The 25,606-nt window shown below is 39.8% G+C and overlaps 1 protein-coding gene across 2 annotated transcripts in view; it reads right to left on the bottom strand.

Moving 5' to 3' along the window:
- DCP1A (decapping mRNA 1A) overlaps positions 1-25,606 on the bottom strand; it is a 39,700-nt gene that overhangs the window by 2,858 nt on the left and 11,236 nt on the right. The window contains exons 4-8 of one of the 2 annotated variants that reach the window (XM_007526160.3): positions 16,807-16,873; positions 12,183-12,321; positions 9,876-9,989; positions 4,879-5,634; positions 1,612-1,677 (exon numbers count right to left, since the gene is read on the bottom strand). In XM_007526160.3, the coding sequence (XP_007526222.1) occupies positions 1,612-1,677; positions 4,879-5,634; positions 9,876-9,989; positions 12,183-12,321; positions 16,807-16,873 (1,142 nt within the window). The remainder of the gene's footprint in view (positions 1-1,611; positions 1,678-4,878; positions 5,635-9,875; positions 9,990-12,182; positions 12,322-16,806; positions 16,874-25,606) is intronic. The other variant, XM_060203135.1, reaches the window with a different exon arrangement.

Below are 25,606 nucleotides of genomic sequence, written 5' to 3'. Positions count from 1 at the left end.
GCAGCTCATTTTACATCTGTTTTTTTAGTTAAAGCATAAATAGTTGGGCTGGGGAGATAGCATAATGGTTATGCAAAAGACACTGATGCCTAAGGCTCTGAGGTCCCAGGTTTAATCACCATCACCACCATAAGCCAGAGCTGTGCAGTGCTCTGGTCTTTGTGTCTTTCTCAAAAAAAAAAAAAAAAAAAAAAAGAAAGAAAAAGAAAAAAAAGAATGCATTTAAAAATGCCCTAGAATTTTTATGGAAGGTCAAGTCCAATCATCACAGAAGGGGAAGGATAAATAACAGCAGAACTGTACAAGAAGAATAAATCTGTGATAAAGTCACGTCTTGATTAGGAAATCTGATTGTGGGGGCTGGGTATTGGCACACCTGGTTGAGCACACATGTTACAATGTGCAAGGACCTGGGTTCGAGTCCCTGGTCCCTACCTTCAGGGGGAAAGCTTCATGAGTGGTGAAGCAGTGTTGCAGGTGTCTTCTCTCACTATCACCCCTTTCTTGATTTCTGGCTGTCTCTATCCAATATTAAAAAAAGAAAAAAGAAAATCTGATTGTGGGGCAAGGAAATAGCTCATCCAGTAGAGTGCAGTTTACCATGTGTGAGGATCTGGGTTTGAGTCCTTGGCCATCATGTAGGTGCACCATGCAAATGGGCATCTTTACGATTGGTGAAACAGTATCCTGATGTCTCTAATTTCCCTGTCTGTCACTCTCTTATCTTATTAAAAAAAAAAAAAAAAGTCCATGGGGAATGGGGGAATTGTGCAAGTGGAAAGTTCCAGCAAGAATCACAGTGGTGGTGGTGGGGAGACCCCTGCATTTTGCTGTACGTAAATTTTACTTCAATAAAGAGAATAAAAAAATCTAGTCATATGAAGCATGAATTCTTAAAAAAATTATTTATTTATTCATTCTCTTTTGTTGCCCTTTTTATTGATGTCGTCATTGTTGGGTAGGACAGAGAGAAATGGAGAGAGGAGGGCACGACAGAGAAGGGGAGAGAAAGACAGACACCTACAGACCTGCTTCACCGCTTGTGAAGCGACTCCCCTGTAGGTGGGGAGCTAGCAGCTTCAACCAGGATCCTTACTCTGGTACTCGTGCTTGGCGCCACCTGTGCTTAACCCGCTGCGACTCCCTAAGCACAACTTTTTACAGAACTCAATATTCTGCTATAAATCAAAGATAAGTCTTTTTACCCCTTACTGCCACTGAGCAGGGTGTTGGTGCACTCAGCACACATATCACCATGTGCAATGATCTGGGTTTGAGATCCCGCTCCCCACCCACAGGGAAGATGCAGTCATGAGGTCTTTCTCTCTCTCCTCTTCCCTCTCAATTTCTCCTTGACCTGTCAAATAAAAATGGCCACTGGAAGTAGTGGGTTAGTAGTGCAGACATCGAGCCCCAGCAATAACCCTGTTGGCAATAAAAAATTAAAAAGACAAAGCAGAGAATCAAGCCACAGCAAAGAACTGCCAGGGCAGCAGCAGAGCCTGGTCTAGGAGGAGGCAGCTCACACTTTTCACTCACATGAAAAACTTTTACTTCACAACTGAAAGTTTAGACACACATAGTATGTTCTTCAGAAAAAGGGAATCTTACCGGGATGGCACTGGGCAACACCTTAGACTGAGCAAAGCCTTCAGGATCCTGGTTCTGCTGCATAGACTGCAATGTTTTTTAAAGAGATGAAGAAGTTTTAATTCAGATGTCCCAGCTACTTCAGGAAAATCTAGGTTAGTAACAGAATAGTTCAGATATCAACTAGTTTCTAGGTTCTTGGAGGAAGAAGCTGATAGGAACTCATAACAATGCAACTAATGAGTCAATTGCAAACTGCAGAGTGAGAGCTCTGAGACGTACCCAGCTAAGTACCCATAGTACTATGCACAAGGACCCTAGACCCTGTTCCCCACCTATAGTGGGGACATTTCACAAGCAGTGAAGTGGGTCTGCAGGTATCTTTCTCTCTCCCCTTGCCTCTCAATTTCACTCCATTCAATCAAATATAAAATGGGGAAGGAAAAAAAAGAAAAAAAAAAAAAGGAAAAAATGGTCACTAGGAGCAGTGGATTCCTTTTTTAAAAAAATTATTTATTTATTTATTAATGGATAGAGGCAGAGAGAAATTGTGAGGGGAGGTAGAAATCGAGATGGAGAAAGGGAGGAACAGACACCTGCAGCCCTGCTTCACCACTCATGAAGCTTTCCCCCTGTGAGTGGGGACCAGGGGGCTTGAACTAGTGTGCGCACTTAACCAGGTGTGCCACCGCCTGGCCCCGAGCAGCACCAAGCCCAGTGATTGATAATAACCCTGGAAGAGGAGGAAAAGATGAAGGAAAAAAAAAAAAAAGGGAAATCTGTCTTTCTTTCATAATAGTTGGAAGGTCTAGGCATATTTCTGCTATGCTGTCTGTTGAGAATCAAGATCCTGGCAGCAAGTATCTCTTGATAAGGTGGTTTAAACTTTGGGTAGATGGCATACGTTAACTTTTGCCCTCACTCACTGAGGTAACTAATCACTTCTTGTTGTAGAGCAAATATGATAAGATTCAATAAATCCCAGGTCCTAAAATTGAAGCTGACACATAAATGAAATTTATCTTTTTTTTTTTTTTTTGAAATTTTATTTATTTTTTGCCTCCAGGGTTATTGCTGGGGTTCAGTGCATGCACTATGAATCCACTGCTTCTGGAGGCCATTTTCCCCATTTTGTTGCCCTTGTTGTGATTACTAGTGTCATTGCTGTTTGTTGTTGGACAGGACAGAGAGAAATTGAGAGAGGAAGGGAAGACCTTCATTACCCGTGAAGTGACGGCCCTGCAGGTGGGGAGCTGGGAGCTTAAATCAGGATCCTTAAACCGGTTCTTGCGCTTTGCGCCATGTGCGCTTAACCAAATGTACTACTGCCCAACCCCTGAAATTTATCTATATGTAGGCTCTCCTTGTAAGGAAGCATGCTAGGAAGCAGGGCTGTCCCTGAGCTCGATTTCCTCCAAATCTCAAGAAGGCAGCATTCCAGACTGCTGGTTATAATGCCAGAGCAACAGGAACAGGGACAGAGGGTATCTGTTCATAGCCTCAATGTTCTTTTATACTGCGGGGAGAACCTCAAAAGAGATAGCTAAAAATAACAGTTAAATGATATAACAAGACAGGAAGTTTCCTCTATTTTTGCACAGTATTTCAAAGGAACAAAACAGAATATCCTATACAGAATGTTATCAGCTTGGGGGTTACTATGAAAGTACTCTCTTGGGAGTCAGGCAGTAGTGCAGCCAGTTAAGGGCACGTGGCGCAAAGTGCAAGGACCAGAGTAAGGATCTCGGTTCAAGACCCCGGCTCCCCACCTGCAGGGGAGTCGCTTCACAGGTGGTGAAGCAGGTCTGCAGGTGTCCATCTTTCTCTTCCCCTCTCCATTTTTCTCTGTCCTATCTAACAATGACAACAACAATAACAATAACTACAACAACAATTAAAAAAAAACCTCAAGGGCAACAAAAGGGAAAATAAATAAATAAGTTAATTTAAAAAAATTTACTCTCTTGTGATCTGGGAGATAGCACAGTGGATAAAGCATTAGACTCTCAGGCATAAGGTCCTGAGTTCAATCCCAGGCAGCACATGTGCCAGTTATGTCTGGTTCTCTCTCTCCTCCTTTTTCATTAGTAAATAATAAAACCTTAAAGAGAAAGAAAAAAAAATACTCTTTTAGTTCTGTGGTCTTGCACCAGTTATTCCAACTCTGAGCTTATTTTCTCATAAGCTCAGAGTTGTGTACTCATCAGCCTTATGAATTACTGGGAGGCAACTCTCTTCACCACATATCACTGACCACTAAGTTCTTCTGATGAGACATCCTAACAAATCCACTTGTCCACTCTCCTAATCCAGGCCCTGCCACCTCAAACCCGTGTGACAGGCATTCCTATCTGACAGGTAGTCCTGTCTTCTCTTTTCCCATCCTTTGTTGGTAGCACTAGAAAGACTCCCTGGAGCTTTGGGAGTAAGTGCTTAACTCCTTAACACTATTTGCTAAGTCTTGCTTACTACCCAAATATCTTTCCATAGCAGACCCAGTCACACCAACTGTTTAAGTCCAGCAAATGACTTCTCACCTGTAGGACTCTGCACCTATCTTCTTTGCCTCACTTTTCTGACCTCTAACAAAGAACCGAGTCTATGGAACTGAGATGACCAACTAGGAAGTTTTATTCACTGAGAGCACTGGGGGGAGATGAGAAACTCTGATCTATGTCCACAAGTCAAGTGACTACTGGAATTGTCGAGAAAAAAGAAAAGCACTAAAATAGGGCTGTGTGATAGCACAACTAGCAGAGCACGTGCATTACATTGTGTAAGGACCCAGGTTCAAGCCCCTGGTTCCCACCTGCAGGGGGAAGCTTGACAAGCAGTTAAGCAGTGCTTTATGTGTCTCAATCTTTTCTTTGTCCTATCAAAAAGAAAAAAATTAACCAAAACCAAAAATCACTAAAATGCATAACCTGATAGGAAGATACAAATAATGGCTCTTTGCTTTTTTATCAGCTGAAATAATTCTGGAGTGAAATTAAGTGATATCATTTACCTGGTGCTTCACTACTAAGCACCTTCCCTCTCTCTTCTTAGTGCCTAATAAACTCAAGATGTTTTGTTTGCTTTTTGCCAAAACAGTGCTCAGCTCTGGCTTTTGGTGGTATTGTGGAAGCACCTGGGACCTGTGGTGTCTTAGGCATGGAAGTCTTTGTATTACCATTGTGCTATCTGCCCAGTCTTGAAGAGTTTTTTTTTTTTTTTTTTAAACAACCATTGTCATGTCATAATCAGTTTCATCCCACCCCATCAGAGGCCCCACCCTCCTGCCAGTACCTGGAGAGGAGCAAGCACCATGTTGCTCAGAGAGGCCGAGGCTGTTGCTCTTGTTGCTGTCTTAGGGGAGGGCTCTATGAAGCTCTCAGGAGTGGCCAGCTGACCTGCTGCTGGAGAGAAGCTGGGCGCCATTGTACTTTTCCCAAGTATCTGTGTCTGTATTTGGTCATGCTGAGGAGTCAACCTGAGTTTCTGGAGAAGTTCAATGCTTGGGAGGGACGTGCCAGTTGTGTTTGTCACGCACAGTGGGGTTCTGAAGGGACTTTGGGTGGCAGTTAGACTGGTATGGCTCAGCTCAGTGACTGGCTGATTCAGGAGTGGAGACCTCTGTCTGGGCGTGGTCTTTACTGCCTGCATCAGGGTGGTGTTTCGGGGTAAGCTGGGGGGGACCTGTGCAGTAGGAGCTTCTGTTGGCAGAGTGGGACTGAGCACAGGCTGCAGCGGGATCACATAACCTGGGGCCTGCTTTTCATTGGCCTGTGTGATGGAGGCAGGAGTAATTAGCACCGGGCCGGTGACTTCAGGCTGGAGTGGGTGATGGGTGGGAGCATGAACCCCCAGGTTCTCTGACTGAGAAGCTCCTCCTGGTTGCTCAAAGGAGAATGGCAGGAATGAGCTGGGCTCTTTCAGGGAGGCTTCTCCTGGCATCTTTTCCATGTCTTCTGAATCTAGGCCCACAACTGTTGGCTGTTCCTTTGGCAAAGAGGTTCCAAATAATTCTTCCACTGTCAAGTGTTTTTGTCCAGATGGAGCAGACTGAAAAAGAAATCAAGTTACCCAATGAAAAAAAAAGAAAAACCTCTTGCAAATGAATATAATCAAACTTATTTATTCATCAACTAAAATATTTTGCAGAAGAATGGAGCCTGAAAGTAAGGAAATGAGACAAATTTGGTCGTTTTATTTTTCTTTTTAAAATATTTTTTAATTCCCTTTTGTTGCCCTTTTCTATTGTTGTAATTATTGTTGTTGTTATTGATATTGTTGTTATTAATGCCATCGTTGTTGGGTAGGACAGAGAGAAATGGAGAGAGGAGGGAAGACAGAGGGGGAAAGAAAGACAGACACCTGCAGACCTGCTTTACTGCTTGTGAAGCAACTCCCCTGCAGATGGGGAGCCGGGGGCTTGAACCAGGATCTTTACTCCGGTTCTTGAGCTTTGCGCCACCTGCGCTTAACTCGTTGCACTACCACCTTTTCTTTCTTTTTAAAAAAATATTTACTTATTCCCATTTGTTGCCCTAGTTCTATTGTTGTAGTTATTATTGTTGTTGTTGATGCTGTCGTATAGGACAGAGAGAAGTAGAGAGAGGAGGGGAAGACAGAGAGGGAGAGAGAAAGACAGACACCTGCAAACTTCCTTCATTGCCTGTGAAGTGACTCCTCAGCAGGTGGGGAGCTGGGGCTTGAACCAGATCCTTACGCCAGTCCTTGAGCTTTGTGCCACGTGCGCTTAACCCACTGTGCTACTACCCAACTCCCCCTCCCCCTTTTTTTTTTAAGAGAGAGAGGAGAGACACTCCACCATCCAAAGCATCTTGCAGTATTATCTATGGGTGCCTGGGGCCCAAATCCAGGAGCCTCATGCATATTAAAGCACTGGCCCTACTAGGCAAGTTATCTCCTGGCTCTAGACTACAACCCTCTGCTCACAATCCCTCCAAAAAACCAGGTTACTCTTCTTTCCCAAGCCCGAATTATATATTCCTTAAGCTAAAGCAGGGGCACTGAGCTGTGATGGCTGGGAGTGGGGAAAAGAGCAACATGCAAGAAGCACCTGCTGTGTTTAGGAGAAATGGAAAGTCAAGGGAGTCTGCTGTGTATTTTCTATCTGGCACAAGGCAAGCACTGGCTGTGGGGTGAGAGGTGGCAAAGCAGGTCTGAGAAGAATGCAGGTGGTAAGTACAGTAAGTTCTTGGAGAGGAAAAATCTGAAACCACTTTATCTTAGAGAACATTCAACAAATAGAATTCTATTAATATTAAAAAGCTAACAAAAATATACTTTGGCAAGAAATGTGACAAGAGGCTTTTAAGTAAAGACATCCTCAGATGGCAAGTATCAATCTCCCATTAATGGTACTGTGGACTTTTGCCACAATACTTTCCAGCAGTTTTTCTGACTCAGAATCTCACTTTAAACATAATGCACCATAATACTCAATTGTAGATGAAAACTGGATGTAAAAAAATTTGCTTGCTCCACACAGCTCACAACCAAGTCAAACTTTCCTTTCATGACTGACTGACTCCACTCACATACTTTCAAGGAACTTCATATTGTAGGATGCATCAAAATTTCATCCTGAGTATTACTCAACTGTGTTTATATGCCACATCTTGTTTATCCATTCATCTGGTGATAAACATGGGGTAGTTTCTAACTTTTGGTTATCGTGAATGCTATGAAAATTAATGTTAGGGGCTCGGCAGTGGTGTGCAAAGTTGAGTGCATATGTTAGCCCGTGTGAGAATTAGAGTTTAAGCCCCTTGTCCTCACTTGCATGGGGGGGGGGGAGTATATTTCTAAATGGTGAAACAGTGCTACAGTTGTCTATCTCCTCTTCTCCACCCTTCTTAATTTCTGTCTAAACAATGACAACAACAACAAACCATGAAAGTATGTTTTAATCTCAGTTTTCAATTCTTTTGTATGTGTATCTAGAAACAGAATTACTAAGTCATAATTCTGTGTTTAACTTTATGAAGAGCCCAATCTATTTCCCATAGCAGTTGCACCATTTTACGTTACTGCCAACAAAAGCAATTCTCCATTTCCATTTGTACTATAATTTTCCATGTTCCTACACTTCCTAATGGGTGGGAAGTAGTATCCTGTTGTGACTATTAGTGAGGTTAAATATCTTTTCATACACTTATTGACCATTCAATTCATCTGTCCATTTTGAGTTGGCTAATATATCTTATTTATGTTTAGACAAAATGGTTAAGGAACACTGAAATCATGCAGGCACTGAGCTGCAACAATAGCCCTGCTGGCAAAAAAGGGGGAAAACTACAAAGCATTAAATCATTAAAAAAAAAAAAAAAAAAAATATATATATATATATATATATATAATCTGTTTTGGATAGAGAAATTGAAACAAACAGAAATTGAAACAAAAGGTAAGATAAGGGTGGGTGGGAGAGAAAGACACTTGCAGCACTGCTTCACTGCTTGTGAAATCCCCCTCCCCACTGCAGGTGGGGGACCAGGGGCTTGAAGTAGGGTCACTGTACACCACCACACGGCCTTTTTCTTTTTAAATACGTATCTTAAAAGAATGATTAACAAGGAGTTTTTACTCAAAAGTAAACAATCTTTTTCTTCATTAAAAAAAAGTACTTATTCATTCCCTTTTGTTGCCTTGTTTTATTGTTGTAGTCATTATTGTTGTTGTTGGATGTCATCGTTGTTGGTTTTTCTTCATTTGACTTTTGTGTTATCTGCTTTTAGTTTTTTAACCGGACATACAAGAACTGCAAAACTTTTCAGTATTTTTGTACTATAATAAATAAAATGTATTCTTTAAAAATGAAAAAAAAAAGGTTTGGATTCTGAGTTTTATAATGCTTCTCTTAAATTGATGAAATTCAGTGAGTAGCATATAGTATGCAACATAATTCTAACATGTTGGGTTTGACATGATTCTAAACTGATTATTTTCTTTTTTGGTTGCCAGCTTTTTCTGGGGCATTGCATCGGTGTGATTTTACCACTCCTGGTGAGCTCTTTATTTATACTTTCCAGCTAAGGGGTGAGAGTGAGGGAGAGAAACAGAGAGAGAAACCACAGCACTGCTTCACCACTTAGCAAGATTCCTTGTGTGTGGTACACCAGATGATGACTAAGGGCTTGATGGTAGTTCTTATGCACAATAGTGTGCACTGTTTCACTCACTCTACTGTACACTGTCAAGATTTCATACCTGGTCAGTACACTGGGTACACCAGAAGGTATGCATTCTTCTTAACTACAGAGAGTGAGAAATACGAAACAAACTAAGGAAGTGCTACTAAAGGAATTTTTTAATAATTGATTAGGAAACTGAAATGTAATTGAATACTATAAGGTCTGGCAACATTACCAGCTGCTTACACTAGGTGGCAGTGCTATTATAGGTTTTTTTAGTGGTCCGGGAGGTGGCGCATTAGTCTCTCAAGTGTGAGGAGTTCAATCCCCGGCAGCACAGGTACCAGAGTGATGGCTGGTTCTTTCTCTCTCCTCCTATCTTTCTTACTAATAAGTAAACTAAAAGAGAAAAAGAAGTCTGTGCCCAGGAGCTATGGAATTAAGCTGATTTTCAATAACGTGGCCTCTGACAATATATAAATCTCAGCATTTCAAAGCTTTTTCACTCTGGTCTATAAATATAAACAGTATGTGGAAAATGAAGGATTGATAACACTAAGCACTGTTTGCCTTAGAGGATAAATCTCTGCTCACTTGAGTTTTGTCTACCTTACTGGTGGCCTTCTCAGAAAGGGTCTATTTCTTCATTTAAATTAGGCAATGTAAGAATATTTAACCCTATGATTCCAAAGGGTTTGACTTATAACCAGGAGGAATGTATTCCAGGTCAAGGGGAAAAGTACAAAAGCTTATCTGAGACAGGAGTAAGTTTGACACACTGGTGGAAAGGCAGGGGGAAAAAACAACAGCGAAACAGGGACTAAAGAGGGTCTTCTCTCCAACACTATGGATTCAGTTTTTGAGTGAGATGGGATACTATTGGACAATATGTTATAGATTTTTAAAAGCTGTTCTTGTGCATTGCAACAAGTGAGCTCAACTGGGTGTGCCACTGCTTACTATTATTATTATTAACAAGAGATAAAGAATATGAGTGCCAGGGCAGTGAGTGGCATATGGGGTGCTGGAGATCAAACTTGGGACTTCATGTTTGACAAGTCAAACTGGTTCTGCATTAAGATCTTTACAAAATATCATTCTATTTTATTATTTTGATAAAACTGGGGCTTTAACTGTACAAACCTTATCCTGTGACCCCGACAGCATCTCTTCTAGAGTCTCAGTGCTTGCCAGGTTAGAGAGTTGAGTACCGGGCTGTAATCCAGGGCTGGAGATATTTGAGTCAACCATCTGATTCTTAAATTAAGAGGAAAAGCATATTACATGAAAAAATCTGTCATCTATCATTTGTTTCATAAAATAACATCTGAGATTATTAGAAATGTCAGTTTAAAAAACAAGCAGAGGGGGCCCTAATGGTGCACAGTGGCTGAACTGCACTTGCAGAGATGGGGTTGCAAGTTCAACCTTGGCATAACATGTGCCAGAGTGATGCTCTGATTCTCTCTTCTGTCATAAGTAAAAAAATCTAAACAATCATCTCCCTGAAGTTTGCTTAGGACCTTGATATAAATGCAAGGCCTGCACTATATTGATAGGGTACCTCCCTGGCTGGGTTGTACTATAAAGGTCTCAAGAACACTAAGTTTTTTTTTGTTTTGTTTTGAAATACATGTGCAGAGCTTACTGGAAGGTTTATTTTGTCTTTGTTCATGACAGTATCCAGTGCTTAGGATTAGGGAAAACAAACAAGCTCTTTGCTGGGTAATTTTATAATATTTGGTAAAAACTTAAAAGAAGTCAAAATCCTTTATCTATAAATTTCAAGTGATTCTTCTCAAAAGGAAATTTTGCTGCATAGGAAAGCTTAGCAAGTCTGTATTTCTAAAGCCTTAATAGAAATAAAAACCTAGGGTACTATTTTATATAAGGTATAGGAGGAAAAACATGTAGCTATTACACTCATTATTATTATTTTAAACTTTTCATTCTACCAAATGAAATCTCATAGGGATACCCTGTGCAAGAAGATTTAAAGTCATGGGGGCCTGGCAGTGGTGCACCTGGTTAAGTGCTCGCATATTCAAGGCCCTGGTCCTCACCTGCAAGGGGAAAGTTTGACAACAGGTGGAACACGGTTGCAGGTGTCTCTTTGTCTCTTTTTCCCTAATACCCCATCTCTCTTATTTTCTGCCTGTCTCCATCTAATAATAAATACATATGTATTTTAAAAAGGGTGTATCTACACTCTTTTAAAATATATTTAATATTTATTAAATTATTTAATATATATTTTAATATATATTTAAAAGATTCATGAAAATATAGTGTTCTTTGGAAAAGCTTACAAAACAGTTAATAATAACAAGTATTCAGCAGCTGGGGAGCTGGCTCAGTGGGAAAGCACAGGACTTGCATGCACAAAGTCTTGGGCTTGACCTCATGTACTGAGTATGCCACACCAATACTTCGGTTCACATTAAAATCAATAATCCTGCCTATGTCCTATGGCAGAAACAAATAGCATGGGTCAACTATAAAGAAGGATGGTTTTTGATCTCTCTTAACATTAAAAATAGGGTTTATTGAAAGCTGTAGGACTTATGGAGAAGATGCTAGTCATAATAGTTTCTATTTTCTTTTTTAAAAAATATTTGTTATTGAATAGAGACAGAGAGAAATGGAGAGAGGAGGGGAAGACAGAGAGGGGGAGAGAAAGATACCTGCAGAACTGCTTCACTGCCTGTGAAGTGACTCCCCTGCAGGTGGGGAGCTGGGGGCTTGAACTGGGATCCTTATATCGGTCCTTGCGCTTTGCGCCACGTGCGCTTAACCCGCTGTGCTACCGCCCGACTCCCAAAGTTTTTATTTTCAAACAGCCTTTACCATAAACTGAACAGTTAACACTGGATGGAGGAGATTCCAACTGGGATGAAATCTCATCAGTGAGACCTAACTTGCACTCCTGCCCTTGATATTGTCAATCTCCCAAGCTTCTACTGAAGGATAAACAGGCTGCTTGGAAGCAGGTGGCAACTGAGGAGAGCCCATCCAAACACTAAGATATGAATTCATGGATTATTACTAATCATAGACCATTATTTCTCCCTTTGGTATGATTGGGTACAAATTAACAGATTACTTCACTAACATTACTGAGCATCTTAGCAAAAGGCCACAAGGTCAAAAGGCACAGAATGTTTCCAGAACCCCCTTTGCAGGGTAACTCCTGCACTTTAAAGCCATCTTCTTCCATTAGAATTTTACAAAAACAGAATATTCTATAATTTCCTGCTAAGTTCAAGAATCCACAATTAGTAAAAAATTTCTTCCTTAATGTGTTAGTTCTAAAACTAAAGGACATGTTTTCTTTTTAAACCAGTTAGCCCTGCTGGTCCTGGAGTTCCCCAGCTGAAGAAGTGAGTCCTCCCTGACTTCCCAGCAGGTCTCCCTGCCCCTTTTGTTGTTCTCAGGTCAGCAGAGCCTCACCCTCTCGTACTCATCCTTGGCTCGGCTCAGCATCTCCAAGATGTCAATGGGTCTATGGTCACTGCATCCGTTGGCTTGGTTGGGACTCTGTTTTTCTCTAGCAGCTTGCTGGGAGCGTTGTGCCTCCTCTTCTACCACACTAAAAGAGAACTGGGCTTTAGAAAGGTCTCTTTAGGCAATCTGGCCTTTTGTGTCTATCTTCCAAGGAACATGACTGCCACGATAACACTAATCTTTTTATATCTAACAGCATTGGTTACCTCACCTAGGAACGTACAGCTCACCATTCTACCATCCCATTCACAATAGTGTCAACCAATATTAATTTACCACTGGAATAATAAATACAGAACTCTTTTTGAGAGTTGGTAGAAGTAGGTACAATAAAAAGTCCAAATTCTACTCTGTGTGAACTACTTCAACATCAGTTAAATGAATACACTTGGAAATGAATGCCACCATGGCAAAGAAAGGTTATATACAACTATCAACCATCCATCGTGGAAAGTTTGTACTGACACTGAATTAGGAGGAGGGAGAAAGATTAGTTTTTTGGAAACTCTGAGCAGCTCTGGCTTATGGTGGTGCAAGGGATTGAAACTGGGACTTCGGAGCCTCAGACATGAGTCTCTTTGTATAACCACTATGCTATAATCCCCGCCCTGAATATTTACTTTTTCAAGAGTAATTAAAAAAATTTATTTTGATAGGACAGAGAGAAATTGAGAGGGAAAGGGGAAAGAGAGGGCGACAGAGAGACAGTTGCAGCACTTCAAGAAGCTTCCTAGGTTGACTTTTTGATTCTTGTTATTTCTGATAGAGGCAGACACACCACAGCACTGGGCCATGGAGTGCCCCGAAGTACTTTGGTGCCTAAAGGTTTCATGCTGTGGCCTCCCATATGGTGAGATCCACACCCTACTGGGTGAGTTCCCCCTAACACACACTTTTTCTTTCTTGGTGAAAATGGGACTTCATTTCATTTCTTAATTTTCTATAATAGTCACTCCTTAAAAATAGTAAGAGTACTGTTCAAAATAACCAATTTTTTTGATACCCTCATAAATTTTACCAGCCTTAACTGACTTTCAAGGCCTCTGATTACACAGCATTTTTTTAAAACCTAATTCCTGCCATGCTGCTTGCCTTGTCCATGTTAGTCACTAGTGATGTAGTGTCCCTCCCTAAACCTTTTCCTCTGGAAAAGCAGACCCAGAGCAGTGAAATTGCCCAGCTCTGAGGCTTCAAAGAAAAGTTAAAAAAAAAAAAAGTTCCTATCAGAAAGGATTTCCTCTTTAAGAAAGTCAGCCTTTCCAAGTTTAGTTAACTTTCAACTCTGCCACTCAACCAATGAAAATTTCTAAATTTAGAACAGTACAGGTCTAGAAGCTTGCTCACTCTCCCACATAGCTTCTCAGTTTTTATAAACATCTTCAAATATATCAAAATTTCACATGGATAATATTCATTGTTTTGCAGTTGTCAAAACAGTGATGGGAAGAACAAAATTAAATAGAATGGCCACTGATAAACATTAATTTAGATGTGAAATATGTAAAAAAATGTTTAACCTGAATTTCTAGTAGGCAGAGGTGGTACTCTGAAATATGTAGCAAATAGAGGCTATATGCAGGCAGAGTAAGGGCAAGGAAAGATAAGTAGTCTTTATCATCTCTGGTAACCAGAATGCCACTATCACCAAGTTAATGTTAACATATAAGGTATTCTCTTCAGCCATAAATAGGCCAGACACTTGAAAACTCACTATCAACAGTTTCATGAGGACATCCTCTAATCACCTTCAATACTGGCTCTGATTCCAGTAAAATGAGCTGAAAGCTTGAGCAAATGTTCCTTTTTTGGTCATTTCTAAATACGTTTCTATTTTTTCCCCCTCTGTTTTCTGTTTCTACCTCCTTGTCTTATTTTTGAGTTCAACACAGTATTTTCAGGTAGGTCTTTAACCATCTAGTCTGTTTACCATTTGAAGCCTTATTTTAGAGGTACTACTTGCCCTGACATGGAAGAAAAGTTCAAAATAGTTTCCTGTGAATAGCTGTCAAGAGTAAAAGATACTATCACTTAAGGCCCAATCGTGCCCAGTTTGCTGGAGACAATGTTTGTGTCTAGATATTAATATATTACATATGTTTAGATATTAAAAAATATTCTGAGGCTGGGAAGATAGCAAAATAGTTATGCAAAAAGACTTCCATGCCAGAAGCATACCACAGGTCTCAGGTTCAGTCCCTAGAACTACCATAAAACATAGCTGAGCAGTGCTCTGATAAAAAACAAAAAAGACAACACACACAATAGTAGCCCATCAAATATGGTTGTGTTGAAAAGCATTTTTAATCTTTTTTTTTTTTAATTATTGGATAGAGGCAGCCAAAAATTAAGAGGGAAGGGGGAGATAGAGAGTGAGACAAAACAGAGAGACACTTGCAGATCTGATTCACCAGTTGCAAAGCTCTTCCACTGCAGGTGGTGTCTGGGGGCTCGAACCCAGGTCCTTGCACATTGTAATATGTGCACTCAACCAAGTGCCTTACAACCCAGCCCCCCCCCTATAATCTTTCCATTTTTCTCCTCCTCCTTTTTATTTTTAACCAAAAAGGTCTCTCCAAAGAATAGGAGGATCTAGACAGCCAACACATTTTCACACATTAATGTTGTGTTCAGGGAACAACCTGCTCAGGGGTGCACATGGCATAATCGTGGCCCACCCAGTGAGCTCCTAAGCTAGAGTTTAATCTGGGTAGGTTAGTTTATGTCCTTCCTTTAAAATGCAAACATACTGCAAATGAGCTTTTGGGGTTAATTACTTATACTTCCTACAATAATTAGGTTACAACTAGACTGTTGAAAATATCATTTTAATTAAGGTTGTCTTTTTTTTTTTCTGAGCATGTTGAAAAAAACTATGAAAAAGCAAAGGAAAATTTACTTTCACAGAGGGTGAGAAGAAACCCACATTCCTACGACAATTTAGGCAAAAGCAAAAAAGAAAACATAAGTACCAGAACATACTTCACAGTGCAGCATTTCCCCATGGTTCTGTAGCAATTCAGTTTCTTTAACATAGCTCAGAATCCACAATGGCAGTACAAAGAAGTCACATGATGGGTGGCCATTGTGGGTAGTGTTAGGCGGGGCATGAGCCATCATTCAGAATACCAATTCCATAAAAAACAAAAAATAAAAAACTTCCTAACTTCCAAGATTCTGATTTAAAAAAATCTCCTGGAACCAATTAATTCACTGGGGACTACTACAACTAGAAACTGTGTCAAAAATAAATTTAGTAGCTAGGGAACCAACTCAACTGGTAGCATGTGGAACTTGCATGTCTGAGGAGCCTGGTGCCAGGGATGGAACCAAATATACCAGAGTTGTGCTATGGTTTCTCTTTCTTGCACATGATGTCCTCTCTAACTCATACTGTGGAAGTAAATCAATCAGTGGGGGGTGGGGAGGTGGGCAGGAAGTGGTGCACCTGGTTAAGCACACACATTATCACATGAAAGCACCCCTGTTCGAGCACCAGTTCCCCAACAACAGGGGGGATGCTTCACATCTTTTTATCTACCCCATCTCTCTCAATTTCTTTTTCTTCTTTACGAGAGCACTGGTCAGCTCGGGTTTATGGTGGTGGTAGTGGGGAGGATTGAACCTCAGACTTTGGAACTTCAAGCATGAGAGTCTCTTTGCATATCTACCCCATCCTCTCAATTTCTCTCGGTTCTATCAAATACAAAGAAAAAGAAAAGAAGAAAAAGCTTCCAGTGGATCTGTAGTTCCAGCACTGAGTCCCAGCAATGAACTTGGTGACAGTTAAAAATAAATAGCACAAGGCAGTAAGTGCATGGACCAGCATCAGGATCCCAGGTTGAGCCCCTGGCTCCCCACCTGCAGGGCGGTGAAGCAGGTCTGCAGGTGTCTGTCTGTCTTTCTCTCCCCCATCTCTCTCAATTTCTCTCTGTCCTATCCAACAACAGCAATGATACTACCAATAATTACAACAACGATGATAAACAAGGACAACAAAAGGAAAAAAAATAAATAAATAACCAAACAAGTAACGTGATGGTGGATGTGTGCAAGCATTCTCTATTACTGCTGAGTAGTGTTCCACTTGCTGAGAGGGAAGTCTAGATAGGAACTGAAGCAGATGGCTGTGTATGGTGGTCAGACTGTGTGTGCACTGGATGTAGCTGATTACCCCTGGAGCTAGGCAGTTTGAGTGCCACAACCTTATATTTAACTATGAGGTTTTGGTTAGATTATAACTTATTTGTAGGACTGGACATAATGCAATCATAAGTACTATAGATATCCTGGAAAATGCCATCAACATGAAAAGCAGTATAATTCTATTTTTATAAGGAGCAATCACATGTATCAACAACCATATAAAGAAGAAAATGGGGAGACACACTAAAGTGCTAACACTGGGAGTGGTAGGAATGCTGATAATTTGAGGTTTAAGTTTTTCATAAACAGTAAATGGGGGGGATACATGAGTTAGATTATAGTCACAAACGGGGGGGGGACGACACTGCTTTTTCATCTCTAACATGTATGTCATTAACTAAATCTATAAAGTAAAATATATACTTACTCAGCCATGAGTTTGGCTATGCGGTGACAGTCGTTCTTGTCATAAAACCAGATACTGTATATTGACACTTAAAAAACAAAGGGAAAAAAAAGATTAGGAGAATAAGGTTTCAACATTTAACTATATGTAAATAATATACCATCACCTAATAATAAAATTAGGACAAGTAAAACACTTAAATAAAAATGGTAAACACTTGGGGCCTCACATGTGCAATTGCATCTGAATTAAGATCATATTCTACAAAAGACTTCATGACAGTTTTAAAACTTCTTTCTGTTGTGAATATTCTTACACATTTTTAAACTCATAAACTCATTTTCACAGCCCCTCTTGAGGCTCAAGACTACTGATATTTCAAATAGCAACAACACCCAGTAAATAAAGGTAATTTTGGAAAATTTACATGATGTTAAGTCAACAGACTGAATTCAGCTTTGACATCCAATGGAAGGAACATTGAAGCAGTTTTGTTAGAGGAGATACAATATCTACTGTAACTCTTAAGCTATATTCTTAGTAGCCATAGATTGCTCTAATATATAAGTAAATAAGATTTGAAAGAGTCTAGCTATAGCAGTTACACATAACTACATTTTTCTAAGCATGCCTCTTCCAATCTTATCTAACAAAAACAGAACATAAGTCCTATACAAAAGATAACAGTTTTTCTCTAAAGGACATATTCTCAAGCAATTTATAGTAATGAGAACAGTTTATGACATGCAATGAAACAGGCTCAGAAAGAAATACACACATATAATATTTATTAAACAGAGGCATTTTTAAATGTTTTAAAAGGGTTTTACACCAAAATCCTAGGAAAGAACTCCCTGTTGAAAGAACTCCCTGTTGATATTTAAATAAGTTCACTGGAGTTACTGACTTATAACAGATCTTTACTGAATTTTTCTCCCTTTTTTCTTTCAAGAAACACCATACTTTAGAAGTAAGACACATGTCTTTCACTCTTACATTATCAAGGAAACTGCTAAAAAAGAGCCAAACACTTCCAAAGGCATGTTTGCAGAAGAAATAAAGATAAGGAAGCCATAACGATAGCTTAATGGGTAAAGGATAAGAGTCACACTTGATTGTGCCAAAAGCAGACCTGTAGAGGTTCAGACACGCATCCAAGAATCACTCTGTCTGCCAACAGATCAAATGCTTAGTGTATACAACTGGCAAGAAGGCCCAGAGAGCTGCCACTGAGTCTGCTACTGTCACTCCTGAGGAAAGACAGACACATTTGCCAGACAGTCAAACACTAGAGGGCCTAGTCTCCAAACCAAAGCAGAATATCCTTTCGTCATGAAGATTTACACTCTAAGGTCCAACACAACCTGCCAACGATGCACTTGCTGAAACATCCTGAAATAATTGTCCTCTACTACTCCACAGAGGATTTTGGGATCTGGCAATTGAATTATTTCACTATAGCAAGTAATGATGCCATCCTGTTATATATATATATATATATATATATTTTTTTTTTTTGGGGGGGGAGGGTTCAAGACTATTTAGTTACTGAACACCTGCCACATTATGGATAATCCCAGCTGTCCCAAGTAAGTCATCTGATGCTATACAGGCAAGGTCACTGAAGAGTTAAAGGACAGGGGCCACATGGAGGCATACCTGCTTGAGCACACCATTAACCTGGTTTCAAGCCCCAGTTTCCACCTGCAGGGAGCAGACTTCACAAGTGGTAAAGCAGTGCTGCAGGTTCTCTCCCTTTCTATCCCCCATCCCCTCTCAACGTCTATGACTTTACCCAAAATAAAACATATTTTAAAAAACATAAAGGGTGTAACTGAATAATTCATACTTCCATGAAAAATCAAGATGCAGAAAATGTCCAAAATGATATGTTACCTGTACTTTTCAAAACATCTCTTTTCTTTACAAAGTATGAAAAGACAGACAAAGGGGGCCAGGTGGTGGCACTCCTGGTTGAGCACACATGTTATAATGTGCAAGGACCCAGGTTCAAGCCCCCAGTCTCCACCTGCAGGGGAAAAGCTTTGAAAGTGGTGAAGTACTGTTGCAGGTGTCTGTCTTGCTCTCTATCACCCCCTTCCTCCCTTAATTTCTGGCTGTCTCTATCCATTAAAAATAAAATAAAGTGTGGTCTGGGAGGTGGCACAGTAGATGGGGCTTTGGACTCTCAAGCATGAGGTCCTGGGTTCAATCCCCAGCAGCACATGTACCAGAGTGACATCTTGTTCTTTCTCTCTCTCCCCTATCATTTCTCATGAATAAATAAATAATCTTAAAAAATCAAATAAAATAAAAAAGGAAAAAAAGAGTAAAGACTGACAAAGATTAAAGGTTTTTATGTAATTTAATAATGAGAGCCAAAAAAAAAAAAAATGAGAGCCCTGGAGAATACTATCATAGCAGCAAAAAAAAAAAAAAAACCCTCATGTAATAGGATTAAGATGCATGAAACAAACATAGAACTTTGTTTTAGAAAAAAATAGACCCAAGAATATCACTATTAATCACACCTATTTATAAAATGTTTATTCTGATATGATGGGAAATACCAAACAAAACAGTGAATGTATTGCTAAAGTGTTATAACATCTAACTCCCCTGTGTGCCACACAAATATTACCATTTCTATGTGGTACAAAAGAACAAAATGTGGGAGACATGAACCTTGGCCTCTATGGAGCTGAGTTCTTGTTTTCAAAAAAAAAAAAAAAAATCTAGTTAAGATTGTGGGGAAAAGGTGGTCTAAGTTCCTAATTTCTATATACTTTTCTATAAACTTACTGAAAGATCATCCAAACCAGGGATGAGGGAAAGGCCCACAGTTACATCAGACCTCAGAGTGTGCTGGGCAAGCCATGCCCAGAGCTCCAGCTGACTATCAATGCTTAAAGGAATGCAGGTAGTATGTGGCCACACATGACATTCTGTCACAAGAAGCTTGGAGAACAGGTTGTGGGGTGTTTAAGTTTGTGCAAAATATCCTAGTTTTCAAATGTTGTGGGCAAGTGCTAATTAATAAAGAGGAAGTACTGAGCATAGACGGAAGTAGTGACTTTGTAAGATGTTTATTCTGCCCATTCCCTAGTGGCTTCAGACTTTCTTCTTTTTAAAAATTATTTACTTATTTATTTATATTTTGGTCGGTAGGGACAAAGAAATTGGGGGGGGGGATAGAGAGGGAGAGGGAAAACAGAGACACCTGTAGACTGTTTCACCTACCTCTGCTGGTAGGGGGCTCCAGACCTTCCTGGACTAGTGGCTACTCTCTATCTCACTTTTTTTTTTACTGTTGGGGCTCGGTACCTGCACTACAAATCCACTGCTCCTAGAGGCTATTTTTTCCCTTTTGCTTCCCTTGTTGTTTATCGTTGTCGTTGTCATTATTAATTATTGTTGTTATTGCTGTCACTGTTGCTGGATAGAACAGAGAGAAAGCAAGAGAAAAGGGGAAGACAGAAGGGGGAGAGAAAGACAGACACCTGCAGACCTACTTCACCGCTCCTGAAACAACCCCTGCAGGTGGGGAACCGGGGTTCGATCCGGTATCCTTATGCCGGTCCTTGCTTCTTACATTTTATCTCCACAATGAACTATTCTATGTAAACACAAGATAAAAATCTAAACATGTATGTTAGGAACGTGTTTCTGCCATTTAGTTACAACTAACTAGTTTCCTTTAAACTCTCAAACGAGAAGACATTCTTTTAAAAAAAATATTTATTCCCTTTTGCTGCACTTGTTTTTTATTGTTGTAGTTATTGTTGTTGCTATTGATATTGTCATTGTTGGATATGACAGAGAGAAATGGAGAGAAGAGGGGAAGACAGACAGGGGGAGAGAAAGATAGACACCTGCAGACCCGCTTCAACACTTGTGAAGCGACTCCCCTGCAGGTGGGGAGCTGGGGGATCCAACCGGGATCCTTAAGCTGGTCCTTGCGCTTTGCACCATGTGTGCTTAACCCCCTGCGCAACTGCCAGACTCCCAAAAACATTAATTCTTTAAAAGAGATAAAAGATGCATGGTTAAGTGGACACACTTTAAGAAGGGTGAAAATTCCTCTTTACAACATGGTACCTTAGGAGGGAAAAGTCAATTAACAGGTGAGACATAATGAAAAGATCTCACTTTAGAAATTCTGAAATATTTGAACTCATGAAATGAACAAGAAGGTATTTAGTTGATGTGCAGAGAAAGCAATGCAGATTTTGACATCCATAACTCCAGTGTCACCAGGTCAACTCTGAGTCTACGTCACTAGGTTTTCATGGATTTTTACCTCTTCAACCTACAGATGAGGCAACAGAGCATGTCTCTTTCCTTATCTCGGTTCAGATACCAGACTAACGCAGTTGCCACAGATCCTTTCTCCTGCACTGATTATAGAATCGTCGCCACTATAGCATGCTGCCGCACACTGAGGAAGATTGACTGCCTTTTTTCAATCTAAGTGAGCTGATTGCGCCAAATTAAAAAGATAACAAAGAATGAACTGTGCAACTGTGAAAATAAATTCTTTCAGTTTAGAAAGAGTTTCATTTTTTGACTCGACAAAGTAAAAATTTCTCTTTCAAGGCAATTTTCTGCATTATGCTTGAAGTCTGAAGATTGTGTGCCAAGTACCAACAGCTATCTACCATCTCCATTGTTCTGAGTCTTGCCCTTGAACTGAGAAAGGGCAAGAGAGGGGGCAAACAGCACACACTACAGTATTTCTTCTAAAAACTTTCCATTTGGCAGTTGTACTGTCAACACTATGGAAATGAATCTCCCCACTTTTTCTAGTGACCTAATCTTAATTAAAAATGCCCTAGACCAAGAGACTGATGCCCGGTATAAAGGAAAAGTTGTAAGCGAAGCGGAAACAAGGGGGTACGTCTCACAAGCTTTTGGAGGTAAGTCCTTAGATATACTAAATAGCAATAACGTTTTTATTTTTCAATTGTTCTCTAATGGTGATTTCTGTGGTTGTAGTGAGGTAGGTTGCAGAGCAACATACTAGTCTAGTAATTATACAAGCTGAATGAATTCTTATAGATCTGCCACTGTTTAAAAGCAACAAGGGAAAAAAAATCAAGATATATATTTGTTCTTTTGAGAATACTGAAAAAGGCTTAATTTTTCCAAAAGTAGTCTTGGACTATGGAAGGTATTTTAGATTATGAAAAGTATCATTTCAGTTGAGCTCCATGCTTTAAGGTATTAGGTGGAGGAAACATGAAAAGTTGTCCTTGCTAAAATGATTATCTTTTTTTTATTAGCTCTAGTGCAAAGAAAGAATTAAGGTTTGAAAAGAAAATCTAAACTGTCTACTCCTTTTAATGGGTCAGTACTGCTAATGGGGAAAAAAACAAGGGGAAAATTGTTTTTCAGGTGGATTCCATTTTTACTAACCATTGATAATTTTCAAATTATAGACCTTAAAATCACTAATTTTTACTAATAATTAAGAGATAACTAAGAATAAAGATGCCTGGCACTGGTTGATACAATAGCATATTTCATTTAGAATCTTAACTCTTACCAAAAAGGCAAAGTGCTAACAATATTTTAATGTATTTTAATTTCCCTGGTTATTACATATATACATTTCCTCATTTTATGGCGGGGGAGGGGGGGAGTAGGTTAATGGTTTACAGTATAGTTACACATCAATATCCCAAGACTCTTTCACACACTCCCAATTGCTCCCTCCCCACAGTCTTTCGCTTTGGTAATATATTTTCTAAGAAAATCCAAAAGAACTTATGGACTGAAAAAGAAAATAATAGCAATCAGGAGGTGGCTCAGAGGATAAAGCTTTAGACTCTCAAAGATGAGGTCCTGAGTTTGATCTCTAGCATTGCAGATGCCAGAGTGATGCTCTGGTTCTCTGAGTCCCCATAAATAAATATAAATAAATTTGAGAGAGAGAGAGAGAAAATAATGACATTCTTTGAAAGTACACAAGGGTTGATAGAAATGGTATGACACCTGGTAAAATGCTTGGCAAATGAGATAATATATTTCAGTGAACTAAGGTATACATGAATTAAACAAACACCTTATTAAAAAAAATAGCAACACTGAAATAGTTTTTGCAAAAGACAAACATTAAATGCAGAACTCATTTTCACAGAGCTAAATGGTAACACAAACTGTTATAATATTTTCAACCAGCCAGGTTATGCTACAGACTATAGTTGCAGGCACCAAGCTCCAGCAATAACCCTGGAGGCAAAACAAAAAAACAAAAAAACCCACTAACCAATAACACTCTTGATGACTTAAGGTTTTTACCTCATCACTATAAAAGCCTGACACTAGAGTGTGGATAAATTTACAGGATACTGACAGTTGTGATCCCAGGCAGCTAAGTTTTCACAAGACACAATCTAATAGCTGGTTTTCTTATAATGTGCTTTTATTTCTTCTATATATGGACCAAAGAAATGTTTTCAGATTATTGAAACTCTGAGTAGCTTCTGTGCTGCACTTTCAATTTTTAAGGAACCTACACTTGTGAAAGAAATACAATTCAACTCACTTCTGGTTTATGCTAAATAGTGCTTAGGTTTGGTGATTTTTCCCAACTATTTTCACAAATTTTTCTTGTGAGTGATAGTTAAGATTAAATTTCCAGGCAGCAAAGAGCATAATTAAGACAATTTCACTTAAAAATTTTTGGATCTCGGGTGGGAAAGATAGCAGTAATAGTGAAGCGAACAGACCCTCATGCCTGAGGCTCCCAGGTTCCAGGTTCAATCTCATGCACCACCATAAGCCAAAGCTGTGCAGTGCACAGGTTTAAAAAAAAAACAAAAACAATCTGTGCGGCTATGCTAAATTTTCTGTTTAATGTCAGCAGAAACAAGCAAACCATCTGAAGAAATTCTGTTAACATTAGTTTAAATAAATACGCCTGTGTCGAGAGATGGCAAAAGAGTTGTACAAAAGCTGTATGACAAAAATCTTAAGGCTAAAAATTGGGCTAGGAAGATGGCTCTGTGAAAAGTACATGCATTAGTGAAATAAGTCAGAAACAGAAGGATAGGGAGTCGGGCGGTGGCGCAGTGGGTTAAGCGCACGTGGCGCAAAGCGCAGGGACCGGCGTGAGGATCCTGGTTCAAGCCCCCGGGTCCCCACCTGCAGGGGAGTCGCTTCACGGGCGGTGAAGCAGGTCTGCAGGTGTCTATCTTTTTCTCCCCTCTCTCTCCGTCTTCCCCTCCTCTCTCCATTTCTCTCTGTCCTATCCAACAACAAAGCAACGTCAACAATGGCAATAATAACCGCAACGAGGCTGCAACAACCAGGGCAACAAAAAGGGGGAAAAATGGCCTCCAGGAGCGGTGGATTCATTGTGCAGGCACCGAGCCCAGCAATAACCCTGGAGGGAAAAACAAAAAAAAGAAACAGAAGGATGAATATGGGATGATCTCATTCTCAGGCATAAGTTGAAAAACAAGATCAGAAAACACGAGTAGAACCTGAAATGGAATTGGCTATCGCACCAAAGTAAAAGACTCTGGGGTGGGAGTGGGTGGGTGGGGAGAATACGGGTCCATGAAGGATGATAGAGGACCTAGTGGGGGTTGTATTGTTATATGGGAAACTGGGGAATGTTATGCATGTACAAACTATTGTATTTACTGTTGAATGTAAAACATTAATTCTCCAATAAATAAATAAATAAAATTAAAATATATATATAAAAAAGAAAAGTACATGCATGAGACTCAAGAGCTTTCACTCTAAGAGTTATTCAAAAGATTTTCATGCCTGAAGCTCTAAACTCCCAGGTTCAATTCCTGGTACCACTGCACGCCAGAGCTGAACAGTGCTCTGGTAAAATCAAACAACAAAATAAAATAAAAATAAATCTATTTGAACTTACAGGTGTTAAAAAATATTTTCAATATATTTACAGAAATAGCAAACTGAGATAATTATCTGAATAAATACTTTACTGAAAGATCAAGAGACAGATTCTATTTCACTTAAGATATTTAAAAGTGAATTATGCTCCCCACCTGCAGGGGAGTCGCTTCACAAGCAGTGAAGCAGGTCTGCAGGTGTCTTTCTCTCCCCCTCTGTCTTCCCCTCCTCTCTCCATTTCTCAGTCCTACCCAACAACGACGATATCAATAACCACAACAGTGTTAAACAACAAGGGCAACAAAAGGGAAAATAAATAACAAGTAAATACATAAAAAAAGTAAATTATGGTTGACCCAGGACATAGCACAGTGGAAAAACCTGAGACTCTTAAACAAGTGGTTCCAAGTTTGATCCCTGGCATCACATGTCCCAGAGTGATGCTCTGGGTCTTTCACTCTCTTCCTTCTCCTAAACTAACAAATCTTTAAAAAGTGGACTTGTGGGGTGGGGGAGTCGGGCAGTAGTACAGTGTGTTAAGCACATATGGCCCAAAGAGCAAAGATCCTGGTTCCCTGCCTGCAGGGGGGTTGCTTCACAAGTGGTCAAGTCTTCACAAGTCTTTCTCCCCCACACCCTACCGTCTTCCCATCCTCTCTCAATTTTCCTATGTCCTGTCCAACAGCAATGATAATAATAATCACAACAACAACGATAAACAACAAGGGCAACAATAAGGAAAAAATAGCTTCCAGGAGCAGTGGAGGCAAAAAAAAAAAAAAAAAAAGGAGAACTTGGGGAGTCTAGTTTCAAAACAGACCACACAATATATAGTGAATTAAAAGATGCGTAATTCTAAATAAGTTAAAAAAAAACAAACTACCTAGGACTTTTTCAAGCTAAAAATTTACATGTACCAGAGCGATGTCTGGTTCTTTCCTCTTAT

This window comes from Erinaceus europaeus, chromosome 12 (genome assembly GCF_950295315.1).
Source record: "Erinaceus europaeus chromosome 12, mEriEur2.1, whole genome shotgun sequence".
NCBI lineage: Eukaryota > Metazoa > Chordata > Mammalia > Eulipotyphla > Erinaceidae > Erinaceus > Erinaceus europaeus.
This window is presented reverse-complemented; position numbering and strand designations above follow the sequence as displayed.